Source organism: Excalfactoria chinensis, chromosome 7 (assembly GCF_039878825.1).
Source record: "Excalfactoria chinensis isolate bCotChi1 chromosome 7, bCotChi1.hap2, whole genome shotgun sequence".
Classification (NCBI taxonomy): Eukaryota; Metazoa; Chordata; class Aves; order Galliformes; family Phasianidae; genus Excalfactoria; species Excalfactoria chinensis.
In genome coordinates this window covers 21,793,001-21,812,184 of record NC_092831.1, presented here as the reverse complement: position 1 = coordinate 21,812,184, position 19,184 = coordinate 21,793,001, and the positions used below count along the sequence as shown (strand labels likewise).

General features: G+C 35.7%; 1 protein-coding gene across 15 annotated transcripts in view; it reads left to right on the top strand.

Moving 5' to 3' along the window:
• Window positions 1-19,184, top strand: part of PDE1A (phosphodiesterase 1A) — a 186,996-nt gene that overhangs the window by 153,610 nt on the left and 14,202 nt on the right. For all 15 annotated transcript variants that reach the window (XM_072341590.1, XM_072341600.1, XM_072341592.1 and 12 more), the window contains 7 exons: window positions 3,946-4,046; window positions 6,231-6,356; window positions 11,787-11,888; window positions 12,008-12,128; window positions 14,984-15,065; window positions 16,657-16,777; window positions 18,495-18,682. In XM_072341590.1, coding sequence (XP_072197691.1) covers window positions 3,946-4,046; window positions 6,231-6,356; window positions 11,787-11,888; window positions 12,008-12,128; window positions 14,984-15,065; window positions 16,657-16,777; window positions 18,495-18,682 — 841 coding nt within the window. The remainder of the gene's footprint in view (window positions 1-3,945; window positions 4,047-6,230; window positions 6,357-11,786; window positions 11,889-12,007; window positions 12,129-14,983; window positions 15,066-16,656; window positions 16,778-18,494; window positions 18,683-19,184) is intronic.

Genomic DNA, 19,184 nt, shown 5'->3' with positions numbered 1-19,184 from the left:
ACCCCTTTGTTGTATTACAGATTGCAAACACTCAAATTATAAACATCCTTTTGGCTTGTTGCAGCTGTGTTCTTACTCCCTTCAAGAAAGACAATAGCATTCCAGATTTCCTTCATGATGCCAGAACATGGTTTGAACTTTGTGCATTATACTGGTAAATTTGGGATTAGCCATTAATTCAACAACTTTGCAGCACGCTTCAGGAGGCTCTGAACACTGAGTGAAAGAATTTGCTATTCCACCAGATACACGTGAAACTGAGAAAGGCCTTGACAACTCAGGTTGTACATAGTAGGCAATTTAACTTTGTAACTGCACTTTGATGTGATTTGGACAACTATTTTCAGACAAGCATAAACTTCAGTGCTGTTACTTTGCTGTAAAAGCTCATTCATCTTGCAATATCTGTGCAAAATATTCTTGTAAAGTTAAGCCACTTTTTAAACAGTCCCTTTTGAGTTGCTGAATTATGATACTGGAAAGTTCTTGGAAAGTTATCTAACTAGGACACCACTTAGTCAAGAGTGCCTTCAAACAGATGCAGTTTGCCAGACAGAAGAAACATTTATAGAAATCAGTGTTTGAAAGGAGGCCTAGTGATTCCGCAGCTTGCAGTGTATTTCTGTCCAAATGTCATTTGCAGTCTGAGAATTCATCAGTATCATGCACAAATGTTCCGCTTAACTTTTTTTTTTCTTTCATTCTTTGCTGTTGCCTGATTAATTATAGCCTTCCTGAACCAAGTTGGCTTCTTGATCTAATTGGTTTCAGAGTGTGTCCCTTGCAATACCTATTTTCATTCTGCTATGTTGTCTGTCAAATACTTGAACAGGAGTCAATTTGATACAATTGTTTATCAGATTCCATGGAGTTTTGCAGGCTGACATGTGGTTTGAAATTCTTGTGCTTTTATTGTATCTTAAGGAGCTGATTCTGACAGCAAAGAATGGCTGTCTTGCATAGTCACTTCTGAAGGACACACTGAAGCAAATTTTAGAAGAAGTTGTTTTGAAAATCTGTTTTGTGATTCCTGTTGTAAAGGTCATACATATATCTGTTAAGGGCACTTGGAATACAGTCAGATTTCATCATTTGGCAAAAGTTTGACTGTTCATAGCTTTTGATTCTGCACAAGCTTTTAGAAAGATTATGTTGAAGAATAATATATTTTCAGTGTCTTGTTTAAAGAAATCAAATGATCATCATATGTTATGGAGGATATTGCCTGTCTATCTTAAGAAATGAGATTCATCCACTTCAGATCACTTCAGATGTGTTAGGAAGTTAGATATCACAGATGGCAGACAATCTATTAACTTCTCCAAGAGATTAAATCCCAGATGATACAACTGAAATATATATCTCAAGCTAGCATTTATGAGATCTTCATCTCTACAAAGATTTAAGAACCCGAGTCCCAGGGAATACATCTTGTGAAGAACTTTTGAGTCATCGATCATCTTCCCACCATCTCCTTTCTCCTCCCACGTACCTGTATTGCTCACATGAAAAGAAAAAATGTCTTTGCTATCAACCAGTGTGTTGTGAGACTCATGGTTTTACTAATTTTTTAATGCAGCCTTGTTTAAAAAAAAAAAAAAAAAAAAAGTTAGAACCAGAGTTCATGAAAAGTTGAAATGCATCAATTTATAGTACTGCAAAGCATCTCTCGGTACAGAGCACTCTCAAGGAGATTTCTTCTAACAGTAGTTACACTTGCATGGCACAGTATCAGCTAGCAGAGAAGTAGGTTTCAGCTCTTTGCTGTCTGCCAGACCTCTGGATACCAGAACCTGCTTTGCACACTGCTACTGAAATAAATTCACTTGACTTTTAGAGAGAAAGTTTCCTCCTGCTTCCATAGAAATCCCTTATCTAAATAGTTCTCAATTTCTCTGATTTTAACACTGATTTGAATATTTCTACAGTGTCTACAATGCTTATTTTCATGTAGCACAGTATGAAAATTCTGTGTAGACTATAGATATAGTTTGTAAGAAGCTCTTTCGGCTTGTTAATGAATTGTCTAGCAACTATTTTGGTTGCTATAAAAGTAGAGGCTTAAAAAAGCATCTGAAAGAAAAAGTTTGTATTTGGCTTTAGTTGCTAATAATTTCTGAGTTTCTGTTCTATTTGGTATGTTGAAAACATTGTGAAAGTCAGGACGAGCCGTGGCCTAGTTTCTAATGAGAGACAATACTATGAAGGTCAACGTTTCCATTTTTAGAACTGCTTACAGTACACTCTCATTCCTCCATTATGACCTTTTAAAATCTATACAGCTAGTACTTGTTGTTCCTTGGCTGCCTTAGCTGGTCTCTGAATGACCTATTTTATTGTTCTCACGCAGCTTATGAATTTTGACTGTTTCCTTTCTTTACTGAAAAATTAATACCCTTTCTGGTACTGTATACATCTCATGTAGTGCATGGCATTCACTCCAAAAGTAATGCCTCCTGTTTATTTTCATGGATACTACAACAGGCACAAAGAGCAAAATAGTGCTATTTAATAGAGAAAATTCCCAACTACAAAACACTTTTTTTTTTTTTTTTTTTTCATTGTAGTCACCACTACTGGTCAGTCTGCTGGCGAGTTGATAGTGGTGCTCTTTATTTCATGGTGTGACAGCTGTTTATGGCCATCTGAAATGTAGCTTGTCTTTCACATTATTGTTGCCCTTGCTGGTATGTATCACTCATCACCTCACTGTACTCACTAATCCACTATTTGGTCTCCATAAACTTTCAGCTAGTATTGATGAGTAGGTCAATAGGTGCAATTTTTTCTGCACGAATGAATTCAGTAACACACCTTTGCTTCATGCATGCTTCCATATCAGACACCATTTTGTCAGGCTGCCCCTCTGCTGCTGTCTGTCTCATAGCAACAAAATGTTAGGGAATGTTGGTGGGAAGGTTTGTCCTCTACAGCCATACTACCAACATCTGCCTCTGATATCATGGGCCAACATAACAAAATAGTAGGAATTGCTTTTGGAGCAGCTCTTGTGCATGTATGTATATATTTAGGTGAAAATCATTTGTAGATCTTTTAGCTCAGAAGCTTACATCTACACAGGAAAAAATCTGAAATATGTATGGAAATATCTGACTGTCATTTGACTTAATGAGTCCTATGTCTGTGGGCTTAACTGTCAGTTGATGCTTCTGCCCATCTTTTTGGGTGGAGTAAATTTTCTCTTGAATCTTTAGGGATTTACCATTAAAGAAAGTAGAACTTGAATGATAAAATAACAATGCTGATTATTCCAACAGCATAATCTTAAATTAGCAAAAAGTATGAAAGTGCTTAAAATTCTTGTGTTTGTATTGTTTTATACAGAGATGGTTTATCTTGCCTTTTGTTCTATGTAACTGTATACTAATTTTATGCACCACATTCGTACATTTCTGAAAGCCATATAGTTTGATAAAAGCACAAAGTATGATATAATTTAGAAAGGAAAAATCTCTCATGACCTAATTTCAATACTATAGTTATACCAAAAAAGGCATTGTGAACTGCATATTTTTTCCCTAAAAAAAATTACAGCCTTAGCTTTGTAAAAAGTTTTTAGAAGAATTTACTATAATTTAGCAAGTGTCAAATATTGGTTAGCAGATTAGACATCTGCCACCCAAAAAAACAGTGAAGTACACCACTTAATTTTCTTAATAACTGCTTATATATTATGGCTGACAATATTTATTTGCTAGTGTCCATAAGGGCTTTAACTTGGTCTTAGAGACATCCACATTCAGATAAGCACAAGAAGTAATTTTATTATATAATACTTAAGCATGATGGCTGTATAGTCAGCTGGAATCAAAGAGTGATGCAGTTTACTTTAGCTGAAGGTAATGCAGAACACTTCGATACTGCAGTTAATCTGAATTAGGCAGCTATAGAAAACATAACTGAGATCTGTTTTTCATTTACTAGCACTGGCTCACAGAACTGGAAATTTTAGCAATGATTTTTGCAGCTGCCATCCATGATTATGAACATACGGGGACCACAAACAATTTTCATATTCAGACAAGGTAAGCAAAGAAGTCCCTGAAGCATCAAGTCTGGAGTTTGCTGTTGATTCATCCAAGCTGTTTCATACCTCATACTGGTGCCTCCAGAAAGTAGCCAGACCACTCCTGGTTTTATGAATTGAGTAAGCAGGGAGAAACCTTCAAGCACAGCTTTAGCAATCCCTACCAAGGATCCTCTCCTAATGTGTCATGATAACATGTTCAGTAGCTATGACAAAGAAATCCATTTTGAATGTTAGGCTCACTGCATTCTGATTCCAACTTAGTATGTCATAGCCTCTGGTCCAGAACAGTAACATATACCTTAAAGTATATTCAACTTACTGAAGGAGAGACACTGACCAGTCCTTTATTGGATGTTGTGGTACACCTGATACTTACCCTAGTACAAATCATTTGACTGTTCTCTTGCAGTGGTCTGTACTTTGTTTTCAGTATCCACAGCTGCAGTCAGTTTTACCTGTTCTTCAAGAACAACAACAAAAAAAAAAGTCCAGCAAAACACCTTAGCTGATATTCTAAGGAAGCAATGCAGAACAAGAAATGCTACTGCTTGGAACAGAAGCATCCTTACACTCATCTATAAAGTACCTAAGGGCTAAGTTTAATTAAATAATTAAATCCAGGACATACTTGTGCCCTAAGTTGTGCCCTTAAACAATGAAGAATTCAAGATCTGAAGCTGAAATAAGGGCATAATTATTTTCCTCCTCAGCATAGTTTTTCTAAAAATAAACTCTAGTTTGTAGTTCCAAGTTTATACTACTTTTCTATTTTTGTCTCTAATATTTTGCTCTGGAGTATTGCAAAAGTTAAAAAATAAATAAATAGAATTAGGCTGTTTGACTCTTACTTGGACATACTTACAAACAGGTATTTGTTTTGTGGTTTAGCTCATTCTTTACTTATAGTGTAACTGGCCCTGATGTGATATCCCAGGGTGTTTTTGCTGAGAAAAAGGCTGGTAATCGTATCAAATTTCATCACTGATTAAAACTGTGCATGATTAGCCATGTGGGCCAAAGTGTTCTTCATAACCTTATGTGACTGGTAAATCATTACTTTTCCCATGATTTTAGGAAGGATGTGAACATAAACTTACTCACTGTTTAGGTAGGATATTGTTTGTTCTTTTTAAGTAAACTTTCCAATCCTATTTTTTCAGTTTCCCTGGTGCCATACCATACATGTGGGTGGTTACACTGAGTGTTTCATATTGTTCATCAGAACTAGGAATTGAATTTTCCATATTAAGATCATAGTAAGCTGCACTGATAAGTCATTATACCTCCCCTGCAGTACATATTGATCAGTTCACCAAACTGAGATATTCAGGAACAACAGAAGAAAACTGTAACAGAGAGGGGCGACCTAAGATTGTCTAGCAAGTCAAGTTGGGTTTTGGGAAAACAAGTTTTCCAATATTTAATGAACTCTGGAGTATAATAAATCTGTATTACATCCATAATTTCTGAAAAATCTACATGTAACTTTGGTATTTTAAATGAGGCTCTTATTAAGAAGGAAAGGTTGTGGTTGAGTGTGATAACTATAAGGGTCTGGCTTTAGAAAGTACTTCAATGCAATCAAGATTCAGCTTTGTATTTCTTCCATTTCCTTCTTATAAGGCTCAGTGTGGTTGCTTTTCTGCGAAAACATGGGATCCATTTATAACTTATGAAATTGAAGTTTTAAAACATTTTAATGTTTACAGATCTTTCGGATTGTGAGTGACATGAGCCAAAGCACGTCTCTCTCAGAATAGAGGTGGTAATTTTTTAATACCCATCCTATTTGTAGATCCCCTCTCTTGAGAATGAATTGCATTTTAAATGGTTGTGTTGCCAAGAAGTACTTCTGAGTAGCCTAAAAGAGCATTTCTATTGCTCTGTAATCCAATACTGTCAAGAAGTTCTAGGTTTGCTCCACAGATTGTTGTTGCAGTTTTACTATAAAAATAAAATGTTATATATTTAAAAAGATGACTTTCACATGGATAGTATATACAGCGGTAATTCTGATATTTTTAATGCATTTAGTATGGAAGCTTTATTGGTATTTGATAGAAAAAATAAACATAATTGGAGTTATTTAAATATATGTAGTCGGTAGTTCTCAATGTTCTACCTTCTCCAGCACTATCATTGGGATGCTATTGAAAATTGTGCCTTTTTTTAACACTAGGTCAGATGTTGCAATATTGTACAATGATCGCTCTGTTCTTGAAAACCATCATGTAAGTGCTGCTTATAGACTAATGCAAGAAGAAGAGATGAACATCCTGGCAAATTTAACCAAGGATGACTGGAGGTAAGTAGTGTTTAGATATTCAAACATAATTCTGGTATTTAAAAATACTGAAAAACTCCAGGCTTTCTCTATAGCGTCTATTTTAAGAGTTCAGCTTACAGGAAGAAGTTTTTGACTCTGGAAGGAGTAATGGGTATTTAGAGCTCTGGGAAAGCTGCTGTCCTGTAAAGAAGTACTGTTTGGAAGTTGCCAAATAATTTTCCAAGTGAGGTTGTGCTTTTATGAGGCATGTTGTTGGAGTGTGTGGATGATGTCTCTGATGAGATAGTTCTTGAGGAAGACCACAGAACTGCCCCTGTTGAGATAGATTACCTTTGTCTAGTGGTGGATTTTAAAACCACTGTGCAGAATCACGCTCTGCTGATAGTGCGACCACTACTGCCTCTGAGATTTCTTCTGTGTGTAGATTTGTGCTCTGCATAATCACATCTTGTTAAGCATTAAAAAGTGAGTTGTCTGCAGAGTCCAAAAATAATAAGGTAAAGGTTCAGAAGCACTACAGAGATATCATTTTTTTTTTTCTTCTTAATTTTAATGTACTTCCTGATGAAAATTTGAGTGGTTGAAAGAATCAGGAACATAGCTGCCATGCCACAAATATCAAGAATGGGATCAGCAAGTGTTAGATCTATGATTTTCTCAGTTATTAAAACAGCATGTTATCTTCGTATACCACAGATCTCTGCTATATCCATAGATCCAGTCTTTAATGTTATCTTCGTATACCACAGATCTCTGCTATATCCATAGATCCAGTCTTTAAATTTGAGTCTTTTCTATGTTTCTGTATATGGAGCTATTATCATTCAGATATCCTAAAATTAAATAGATGGACTTTGAATCCAGATAGAGATGTTTTGCTTCCAGGAAGGTCTTCCACTGTAAAAGATGCCACCATAAATTATAGAGCTGTATTTTGCTTTGTTTATGTTTTCACAGAAATGTGCAATTATAAAGAAATATATGAATTTCAGAACAAATTTTGGTTTGGGATGTGTTTACAGGCAGAGGAGTGATTTACATGGTAGATTTTACATATCTACATGGATAGGACATTCCTAAATAATTTTTTTTATTATTATTATTATTTTTGCATGCAAGTCTCCTAATCCTTTTGGTTTTCAGTTCATTATTTCTCAATAGATGCTCCACTATGCTTAGTAGTAAAGCATTTATTTATTTATTTTTAATTCAGTAAAAAGAGAGAGGAGAAACTGAAAATGTTTCATTCTCGTGAAGGATTTATTCTCAGATGGTACTCATTTGGATTTAGTTATCATAAAGTTTGTATCGTAAATTTAGTTCTGGGAAGAGACCTCTAGAAATTATAAACTTCAGCAGTGATTTCCATATATTCTTCATTACCAATACAATGGATAATCAGAAGGCTGGAGCACCTCTCCTATGAAGACAGGCTGAGGGAGCTGTTCAGTCTGCAGAAGAGAAGGCCCAGGGAGACCTCATTGCGCCTTCCAGTATTTATAGGAAAATTATAAACAGAAGGGAAATCAACTTATTGCAGTGGTAGGTAGTGATAGGAAAAGGGAGAATGGTTTAAAACTGAAGGAAGGGAGATTTAGATTAGATACTGGGGGAAGTTTTTCCACAGAGATAGTGGTGAGGTGCTGGAACAGACTGCCCAGGGAGGTATTTGATGCCCAGTTCGTAGATGTGTGCAAGGCTAGGCTGGATGAGGCCCTGGGCAGCTTGATCTAGCAGTTGGCAACCCTGCCCACAGCAGGAGGGTTGAAACTACATGATCTTTGAGGTCCCTTCCAAACCAAGACATTCTATAATTCTAATATGAGCAGGGGTCTCTCTCTTCTGGGTACTTTTTTGGGCCTGATAGATCTCTGTGATACTTATTAACAGCTGTTGAGAATGGAGAATGTGATTGTGCCAGTAGGCAGCCAGCAGAGGCTGGGGTTTTTCATCTTTTAAAATCATAACTTGTAGGAGAGGTAATAAATTTTACTTCTTTAAACTAGTTGCTTTGAATATGTGCCCCCAGATGATACCATTTCATACACTGTCCTACTAGAGAGTGTGTAGAAAGCAGCTACATCTTCTGATGCAGTTGAATTTCAGTTCAGGACTGGACAAAAGATGGCTTGAAGTCAGTTCTGTGCTTCCCAAGTACTGGATTCTTAGTTATTAGGGATCCTCTTGAATGAGTTTAACTCTTTCTACCATCATCAGATCTTTTTATTATTATTATAATTTTTTTTTTTTTTTTACTTACAGTGATTTTATTTTTTATTTCATATTAATGTCTCTGCCTATTTAAACTGTAATTCTCTAATTATTTCAGCAAGATGAAGCAGAATGACTGGGTATGACTTTATAGTATTACACTTGATTTTCTAGAAGTCAACTTTAAGAAGATAAATGAACTAATAAACTGTCATCTTCAATTAAGCTTAAAACACAGGATTTGGGTCTGACCAGGGAAATGTTGCCAGAATCCTAATGAGGATGTCCTTTGTGGAAATGCATGTGATGTTTGTAGCTATTTCTCACTCTTTTCTCAGTTCTGAAAATATGCTCATTTTCCATATTCACTAAACTAAAGAGAGATCCCTTTTTCTCCCCCCTTCTCCTCTGATTCAGTGCACAGTATTTTAGCACCCCATTTGATATAAGTCACTAATTACAAGTGTACAGGTGATATTAAGGTCTCAAACCATTCCAGTTATAAACCGACTCTGTTTATATTTTTAATATATTAAGGATTATGTAAAATATACTATATATTGATATATTCCTTGATTATATAAAAAGATGGACAAAAAATGTACAGTGTGTGTGGTGCATAATACACATCTTGTCTTTGGCAATTTCCTCTGGCAGTTTTCTGTCTGAGGAAAGCAGAATTACTGTAACATACAAGCTGAGCCTTTGGTCTTCAGTTTCCTACTTCATAACCAGGTCCTAAGGTTTTAGTTCAGTGATCCAACTGTGTCCAACTGACTAAATATCATTGTCACAAACAAATCGTTGTTACACAGGTTTCACTTTATTGGTTGGGTTAAGAAAGGATGACAACAAAGGACTTGGCCAATTGCTTAAGAAATACAGATACTGTATACAAAAAAACAAAAACAAAACAAAACAAAAAAAAATACACCAAAAACAACAACAACAACAAAAAAAACCCCACAGTATTTTTCCAATTGTGGGCTCCAAAAATTTGCTGTGTGCTCTAAATGGAAACTGTTATACTTCTGATCATAGAACGAAAGGTGGCTATGCTTGTGTGTCATTTTGCTGTGGTAGTGTTAGCAGCACTAACTGCATTATCATGATGCTTTCAGCTGCAGACTGCTTAAGGGAGCAGGCAGTGTTTTCTCTCCTTTGATATGGAAGTTGAGAGTCTCCATGGAGATAGTTTGGGGATGGTCTGAGTCCAAGAGTAATCTTGTGCAGTGCTAGTAGTCTGAGCTCTCCTGGCTCTAGTAATTTAATGCTTTCCTGCCAGTTCTATATTTTCTGTCTATGTGTTGATAAGAATGGGAGTGCAGGCAGGAAACAATTGCAGACTGAAGGCGGAAAGCCTCTCCTTTGCTATTATGTAGTTATTTACTGGCCTGAAATGTTGAGAAGTGAGAAGGACAGTGCTGAACTGTTTTATCCTGCTTCTGGTGTCAGAAGTATGAATGTGAATTTGCCATCTGCCATGGCAGAGTGCATCTACCAGAAGCAGCATGTTGATTGCATACCTTGTGTGGTGGGGCTGGCTTATTTCTAATTGCTACTAGAAGAAAGTTCAGACAGGGAAAGTTCCTAGGACAAACTTTGTAGGGACAGAAGTTATTATTTCAGTTTTAGAAAAAACAGCATTTAACAGTGCTGAGCCTTCACTTTTCAGGCAGTTAGGCTTCTAGTTTTTTTTTTTTGTGTTTTTTTTTTGTTTGTTTTTGTTTTTGTTTTTTTTTTTTGTTTTGTTTGTTTAATTTTATTTTATTATTTTTATTATTTTTTGTTTTGGTTTTGTTTTTTTTCTGTTTTTTAATGTGTTTGGCAGTGTTTGAAAGGCATGGTTTCAAAGCAATGTGGAGAAGAAACAGTTGGGATACAAATAAATTAGTCTCTCATTATGAGGTCAGATAAGGTAAGACATTTTCTAAACTCAAGTTGCTATGGCTGCATATTATTTGAGCAGGAGTGAGAGGGCTGAGTCTTTATCCAGTTATCATCAAAGCAAGTCAGGAAGAAATACACAAAAATCAATGAGGAGTATTAGCTTAAATATGCAATTTAACTCAGAAGCAGTGTTGATAATTCATTATAAAAACTATTCTAACAGCCCTAAAAAAGCACAAAAGCAATCTCTTTAAAATGTGTTCCTTTGATAAACCTACATTGTTAATCAAATCAAAGGTTGAATACACTCTCAAAGATGAACGAGTGTTACGTAAGTAGAATTTTACTGTTGTAACTGATACTTAAAGACCCTTAAGATTAGGATTGTGCTCATGAAGAGTTATGCTACATTGAGAAAGATTTGATGTGGTGAATTCTCCCCCATGTACATGTATAAGTGGCACTCTTACATGTAATAGCCAATAGGCCATTTTCAAAGCATGTAAATAAAGAAACAGTAGACTCCTACATACTCTCTCTACATCAAGAAAACAGAATTCTTCAAATCTGTAATTATTACTGACAAAATGAATGAACCTTCATATGTCTGTACTGTAAACAGTGAGGTTTATCCAAGGTACAATTATTGGTACTTGAAAAGTAAGATAGTGGCAATTTGTACAATGTCTCACATGATTCACATTTTACTTTTTTTGTATCCATTTAGTATGGCCAAGTACATATCACAGTGTGAAACACCAAGATGCAGATAAACTATAAATTCTGAACTTGCTTTAACTCTTGTAATAGACATTAAGGCATTTTTGAATTGAAGAATAGTTTGACATAATGTTTGTATGTTGGCACAATGTTAATAGCAATTCATATGTAATACTTTTTGCTCGTTTAAATGTTTTCACCATCCTCTTCCTGTATTTAGTGTTCCTGCTATGCACTGATATGAGGGCAGTAATCAAAGAAAACAATATATTCCAATGTTGTTGTGAGCCCAGATACTGCATAGTTAATTACTTCACTGATGAAAAATAAGGAAAGACTTCAAGTGGGTGACAGTTTTAGTTTGTGCAGTATAAAAGAAGAATTAAAAAATAGTGTGACTGATATAAAAATTAAAGAGAGCATTTTTTGAAGTACATTGCTTCCACAGAATCCCTTTATGATTCAATGGTGAAGTTGTTAACTATTTATTTAAATGATTTTTTAAAATGTAATAAAAACAACAATGTTGTTAAGAAAGTTTTAAACTAACAAGTACTGCTTGAAGAAATGTTCCATGCATAGAATAAATGGTTTGTAATCAGTCATTTTGCTTTTAATTATTCCCAGGGAGTTGCGTAGCTTGGTCATTGAGATGGTCCTGTCAACAGATATGTCGGGTCATTTCCAGCAAATTAAAACGATGAGACATACTCTACAGCAGGCAGAGGGGTAGGTTATTTTCCATTGTGTTCATTATCTCTAGTCTTTAAATGAGCTCATGTACAAGAAAAGATTTCAAATAGCTGTTTTTGTTCTGAGATAATTGGAGCATGTCCTTGAATTGACAGGGTAGACAAAGCCAAAGCCATGTCTTTGATTCTACATGCAGCAGACATAAGCCATCCAGCAAAATCCTGGGAACTGCACTACCGATGGACCATGGCCCTGATGGAAGAATTTTTTCGACAGGTGCCATTTAAAAAATCTTTTGATATACTACTTCAAGAAGGAAATGTTACACAATTACGTATTTTCCTAAGCCTACCAGCAAGGATATTGTTGGTTGTGATTGACAAGCATAGTCGGCAGTATATATTTCTTACTCTTAATACATACCACTGACATTAACTCAACTTTTATGTGAGTGAATAAGATGAAATTGTTATATCTTCATATCTATTTCAGCTGATACCAGTATTCTAAGTGTTGTAGCACTTTTTTCTTTTGATAATAATATAACTTGTCAAGCTGTTTTCATTCTGTAGACAGAGAATTATATATGCTTTGAGTTAAAATGAAGCACTGATAGGATAGAAAGATGGGCTTGAAATTAGGAAGAATTTGTGTTCAGTGAAGAATGCTAAATGCTATCTCCATTTTGTACTTCAGAAAATCCTCCTATTTCTTTTCCTTGCCAGTGTTTGCCACACATATACCACATCATTATGATGTGGTTTTGTTTTTATAACAGCTTAATACAAAAACAAAGAGAATCATCCTGTAAACCCCTTGGCCGTATATCCTAAACAAAATGAGGATAGTCTTGTGAAGGTATTTGCGAGATACCAAATTCAAAGATAAAACCCAATAGATGTTGATGTCACTGCTGACATTTTCTGACTTACCTCAGCAAGTGAAAAAAGCTTTTCTTCAAAGGGGAAATACTATCTGTGTAAGGAGTATTTGTGATCATGCACATTTTTGAAGTAACAGTTGCTAAAATGCAAGAACCAAAATAAAGTTTAGATATTACAAATTCTTACAGTTATGCACAATTTTGAAAAATGGTTGAGATAATGAAACAGTGTAATTCTCACTCATCTAGACTGTCATTGTTTTGCTATATATTGACACTTTCACATCAGATAGGTCACACTGGAGAAAGAGACCAGAGAATAAACAAGTCAGCAAGTTAAGCTATGATGTTATTCAGCTAATCTGTCCTAGAAGGCTCTTTCTGAGATCAGTGTTTCTTTGTACAAACTCACCAGGGAGCATTAGGGCATCCTTGAGTCTGGGGTTTGCACTGGGGAGAAAGAATGGAGAGCTGATTCCTGAATCCATGTAATGAGTGGACTACATTTTATGGAAATACTGAGTAGTGTAATGAGTTTGTATCCATTTCTGTAAATATTTCCATTTAACTTCAAAATGAAGGTTTTGAGGTTGAGAGGAAAAGGGAGGAACAGACTGCTGCAGATATATATTACTTGAAAAGGTCAGAGATGACAAACTGTAAAAACAGTTTAGATGCAGAGAGATGGACTAGACAGAGCCCGTGGGACAGTGAGGCAGTGTGTCCAGTCAAGTGGACGCAGCATTAGCAATAAACAATATTTCACTGGTCTTTGAGTGCTTAGGATCAGCTCATGTTTTAGCTGTTCCCCCATCCTTTCCTTAGAAGAAGTAACAGTATGACTAAGAACAACAGCATGCATGGGATAGTTCCAGCACACACAAAGTGTGATGAAGTAATTAGATACAGAACTGCAGCGCAGACACAGACACAGAAGGCCTCCTGCTTCCTAGATGCTCTGTCTTGGTTGTGCTTCCTCTGCACAGCTTATCTAAGTACATGCACTGGAAATTTCTGGTATTTCCAGATATGTGTCAGCCAAGATGACACATTAAGTCCTCCTTTTCTTTAAAAATAATAATTCAGCTACTTCTAGTGCTTTGCAGGAAAACACAGCAGAGCTTGAAACTACCACCAGGAAAACAATGTTTTAATAGGCAGCTTTCAAAGTAGCAAGCATTAGCAGAAAGTAAATACTCACCTAGACAAAAAACTTTGTTAACTGCAGTTAATAATCAAAGTGTTCCAGTGTCAACTTAGGGAACAAGCCAAAAATTTTGATTTTAAAGACAACTACAGACACAGTGTTGGAATGCCAGGGAAAATTTGAGTTACTTATTTAAAAAATAAATATACCCACCCATCCCAAAAACTTAAAAATTAAGGAATATGTAGATCCAGTCACTCAAGGAAGCATTACAGCTCTGATAGCATTAAGCCCTCAGCCTGCATAAGTCCCAAAGCATGAGAAAAGATTTTATTTCATTCTGTATCTTGATTTTAAATCTCACGAGATTCTAGTTATCTGTCCATTATTGCAATTTATGATAGACTTAAAAGTGTTGATTTTGTTCTTTTTCAATACTGAGTTAAGGGGAGATTGCAATATTAGCATTGCTTTAGAAATTCAATACTCAGCAATGACTGAAATTGTTAGAACTACTCTCTGTGTTGAAACACAATCTGGCTCCTGCATTTACATGGAGATACCACTGGCACTGCTCATGTGAACCTGCATTCTTCTATGTTCTGAAGTCAAATTAATATGGGCAGTTAGTTGTAAAATTTAAAGCCTATAGAGATCTCACATGAAACACAATCTGTTTTTGCATCTGAAGTGGTTTCATACTTTTCAACTTTTCCCACTGGATGATTGTGAAACAGCAGTCTGCATGACTGTAGAACCATTTTAGAACATGTAGAACCATTTTCCTTGAACGACCAACTTTTTCTCAGCCAGGTTTATCCAGCAACACAAATTATATCCTCCTCTGGGAAGTCTCTTCAATTTTTCATCACTAGGTTGCCTTTCTGAGCTTTGTAAATTAGTTGGCGTACCATGCTTTAAAATGGAGATAGTACTACCCCGTCTGTCAAGTCTGTTACAACAAAAGAAGTCTTTTTAGGCTTTAGGAATATAAGTGAAGAAAATAATCTTTTGAATAAATGCTAACAGTATGTAGATTTGTTTGTCTCTCTTTCCATCTATTAAGTATATGATTATAATATTAAACATCATTGTTTGCAGGGAGACAAGGAGGCTGCTTTAGGTCTTCAGTTTTCCCCACTCTGTGACCGCAAGTCTACTTTGGTAGCTCAGTCCCAAATAGGTAATGGCAAGTTACGTTTTCTTTTTTTTTCTCTGTGTACGAGTTTGCAGTATCATGGTGACCTTTCCTACACCCATTATGAATTTTAAATGTTAAAACTCCCATCATATAGAAAGTATTCCTTTGTACCTTTTGTTCACCAAACTGCCCTTAAAGCAGCAGTGAACTTATCTCAAGAGAATATGAAGTTATTGAGTGTGTGTGATGCCACGGAGGTTTTACGTAGCAGGGGATTTTACCACAGTACTGGACATGAGCCTATCTTATACTGTGCACATTTTACAATTTAGTAGACCATGCCTTCAAAAAGGCTGGCTCTTGTTCAAGGACTTGAAAGCCTGTCTGTGCTACAATCTAAAAGTCTGGTACCATTCTGTAGGTGCATCTCAACTAAGGATAATTCATACCTCAGATGCCTGGACTGCAGAGATCTGGCATGGCACGGCCAAGCCTCCCTAGGCTGACAAGGACCACTGCATTCTGTTTTCATCAATTCTAATTGCATTTTGGTCAGCAATAGCCAATCTTTTTTCCTATTTTCAGAAATACATGTCTTAACTATCTCTACTCCCATTTCCTTCAGCAATAACAATGAAATAAAAATTGGTAAAAATTGCTGGGGCTAATTAGAAGGGCATACCCTAGATGCATATTAAATGGAGCCACATGTATTAACAGCTGTACCTGTTGTGTGAGTGAGTGTAGAGCTCCTGCAGAGATTCTACAGGTGAAGGTGTCTTATCATTGAAGCATGTCATCCTGTCTGATCTTGTCACTCAGAGTACCCTTTATTCTGTTTGAGTGGGATATGAAGCATCATACCTACTGCAGAAAGGAAGCTGGATCCTAGGCTGAAGCACCACTGCTCACCTTTGTGCTGTATGAAGACTCCTGGAAATACATTGCTAGTTCACATTTTAGCTTTTTTATTTTTTTATTTTTTTTTTCTCTTAAGTGCTCAGCAGAGAATAATACTTCATTCTCTCACTATGTCATTCCATACCTTGACAAGCACTTTAAAATGTAAAAGACATTGTTCAGAGCTGACATCTCAGAACTGTGGGATGAATGCTGTCTCCTAGGGATATTACTTGTTCTCTTCACTGATTTGACAGAACACTCCTACATACTGTGAAATAACACTTTACCTCCACAGAATGATAAACAGCATTTTGAAGTATTAACTCCTTGGCAAGAAGCTCTGTATGGTAAAGGAGGTAGTATGACTTCCAGCCTCTCGGCTCAGCTTTACTTCCCTTCTATTCAATAATTAATATTCATTTCAAAATGGTAGGTGTGTTCTGCAGTGCATAAAATTTACAAGAAAAAGAAATGAAAAGCTATAATTATTGTCTGGTTGTACCTACACAGACTCACTAGTTGTTGTTTGTTGTGGTGGTTTGTTTGTTTGTTTGTTTGTTTGTTTTGTTTGTTGGTTGTTTTTTTTTTTTTTCTGTTTAGTTTTGCATTTTTTCCTTGACTAAATGAATGATATATGTTGAATCAGTACTTGATATCTGGTATTTATTTTTAGCAATGAGAGCTGTGAACATGTAAAATCTGACTTTTTCTCTTCTTTATTTCCCTTCAGGTTTCATTGATTTCATAGTAGAACCAACATTTTCTCTCCTTACGGACTCCATGGAGAAAATTGTTATGCCTCTTATAGAGGAAGCATCAAAATCTGAAAGTCCTGCGTTTGGGACACCCGGGTATGAATACACTGCTTCTTTTTTGAACTAACAAAATTAACATAATGGCCTTCTCAGAATTATCTTAGTACTTTCATCAGTTGGACAAGTAATATGAACAGCTGTACAGTGTTGCCACCATGTGGTGCTATCTTGTATTTGCGGTATGTTATTCCTCCATTGATCGTGAATGAACTTGTTGCATGTAAAAAGGTAAAATCGCAGTAAAGAACAGAATGCACACATAAAATATAAGTTCTTTTTCTACCACATACCTAATAAAAGCATTTTTTTTCTTTATTATCTTTGTTATCATTGTTCTCTTATCCTCAGGCCTTTTTTCAGTAAAATTTTGACATTTGTTTGATTTCTGACAGACAATTGGAAGTGGAGGTGGTGAAAACAGATTTGGTTCTTTTCTAAGGTTTTATTTATTACATATTCATAAAATCATAGAATGGTTTGACTTGGATGGGAACTTAAGGACCATCCAGATCCAACCTTCATGCCATGGGCAGAAACATTTTGCAGTAGACCAGGTTGCTCAGAGCCCCATCCAGACTGACCTTGAATGCCCTCAAGGATGGAGGTTTCTCTGGGCAACTTGTTTCAGTGCCCCATCGCATTCTGAGTAAAGAATTTTTTCCTCAAATCTAACTTAAACCCTTTTTGTTTTAGTTTTAAAGGCTTAAGCTCATACCACTTTTTCTACTGCTACACTGCCTGATAAAGTTGCTGTAGGTCACTTTCCTTCTTCACTTTCTCATTTTAGTATTATTTTATATATATGCTTGAGTGAAAATTGACACTGCTTACATTCCATTTGTGAGATCTGAATGCACTATAAATGAGATGCTTGGTTGTTTTTGTTGTTGTTTTTCTTGTCATCTATCAGTCTTTTCATTTTTGCATCATGGTGAAACGTGCCTACAAAACAGTCATGGGTTGATGTGACTACCTGGGAAAAGCCAGAAATAAATTTGATTATTTTTTTTTTTTTTAGTCATTAAAAAAGAAAAGAAAAGAAAAGGGAGAAAGAAATGAAAAAAGAAGAGTGTTATTACACCAGGATGTGTATTTGTATATTCACATTTAAATAATCAATTTGGCCTGTATCTTTTCTTGAAAAGTAGCTACAGTATCATTTAAGTAGTGACTAAAGCCAACTTTTTCTTATTAATGCTAATGTAGTAGTGATTCTCAGTATTTCACTTTTTCATATTGTTTAGAAGGGTTGCATTTTATTGCCACTCCATCCTGCCTTGACTGCAAAGTTATGTAACATGAAGAGAATTTTCAGCTGGAACTAATTGCATTTATGTGCCATATCCTGTAATGTCTTGCTTTTTTACAATGGCATAACAATTAACAATCATATATCTTTCATGTGAGTCTCCAGACTCACTGTTTAAAAACATAGCTAAGAAGCTGCTCCAGAATAACTTCATCAACATTATTTCCAGATCCAACCTTCAAGTCATGTATTTTCAGCTGTCACTTTGATTCTCCCTCAAAGATTTCCCAGAAAAAGGTTGGCCAGAATAATTCTCAGGTTACAGCTTCATGAGTTGTGGAAATATCTAATATCTTAGACATTCCATGGTGGAGGCACTCATCTCTACACAGTGATTACATGCAGGTCCTAAATAATTTGCTTTAAATTAATTGTTTATGTATTTTTAAATATGCTCTGCTTTGGATATAATTTAGATTTATTTATTTATTTTTCTTTCTGCAGCCAGAATAATTTGGGAGCAGTAAGCAATGTTGATGCACAAAGACGACACAATTTTAGAAGTACAGCAAATGATGGAGCGGCTCACACAGAAAATTCCCTAGCAACTGTAGACCTAAGAAGCTTTAGGGACAACTTGATGCAGATAATTCAAGCAAACAAAGAAAGATGGAAGGAATTAGCAGTAGAAGGTATGACATACCTAAGACCTCCCCTAATTCTGCTTTTGAATTTCCCTCAACCTATAGAAATAGTTGTGTTCATGCATTTTATTTCATGTCTGTTTAGATGACCTTGCATATATGGTGTAAGGAGGTATAAGGAGATGTAAGTAGTCACGGAATGAGAGGAAATCATACAGGCTGTACAATAAGTCCCAGCTAATCTTTAGAAGGCTGGTTTAGAAATGTGCATTTTTGCATGTTTAGTCATAACTGATAATGACATCCACTTTAAATGCCAAAATCAGTAGTTCAAAGTATTATATGCTACCATGTTTCTTAAAGAACATGGAAGATATACTTTCTGTTAGAAATTCTATTTGTTCCACACTGTATGGAACAAAATTCAGTATTGCAGGCTTCTTGGGATTATGATGTAGGCAACTATTTAAGTGCCCCAATGAATGGAAAGATTGGGTTGATCACAGAGTGTATTAAACCTAAACAAGGTTGAAAACAACTCTTGATTTGC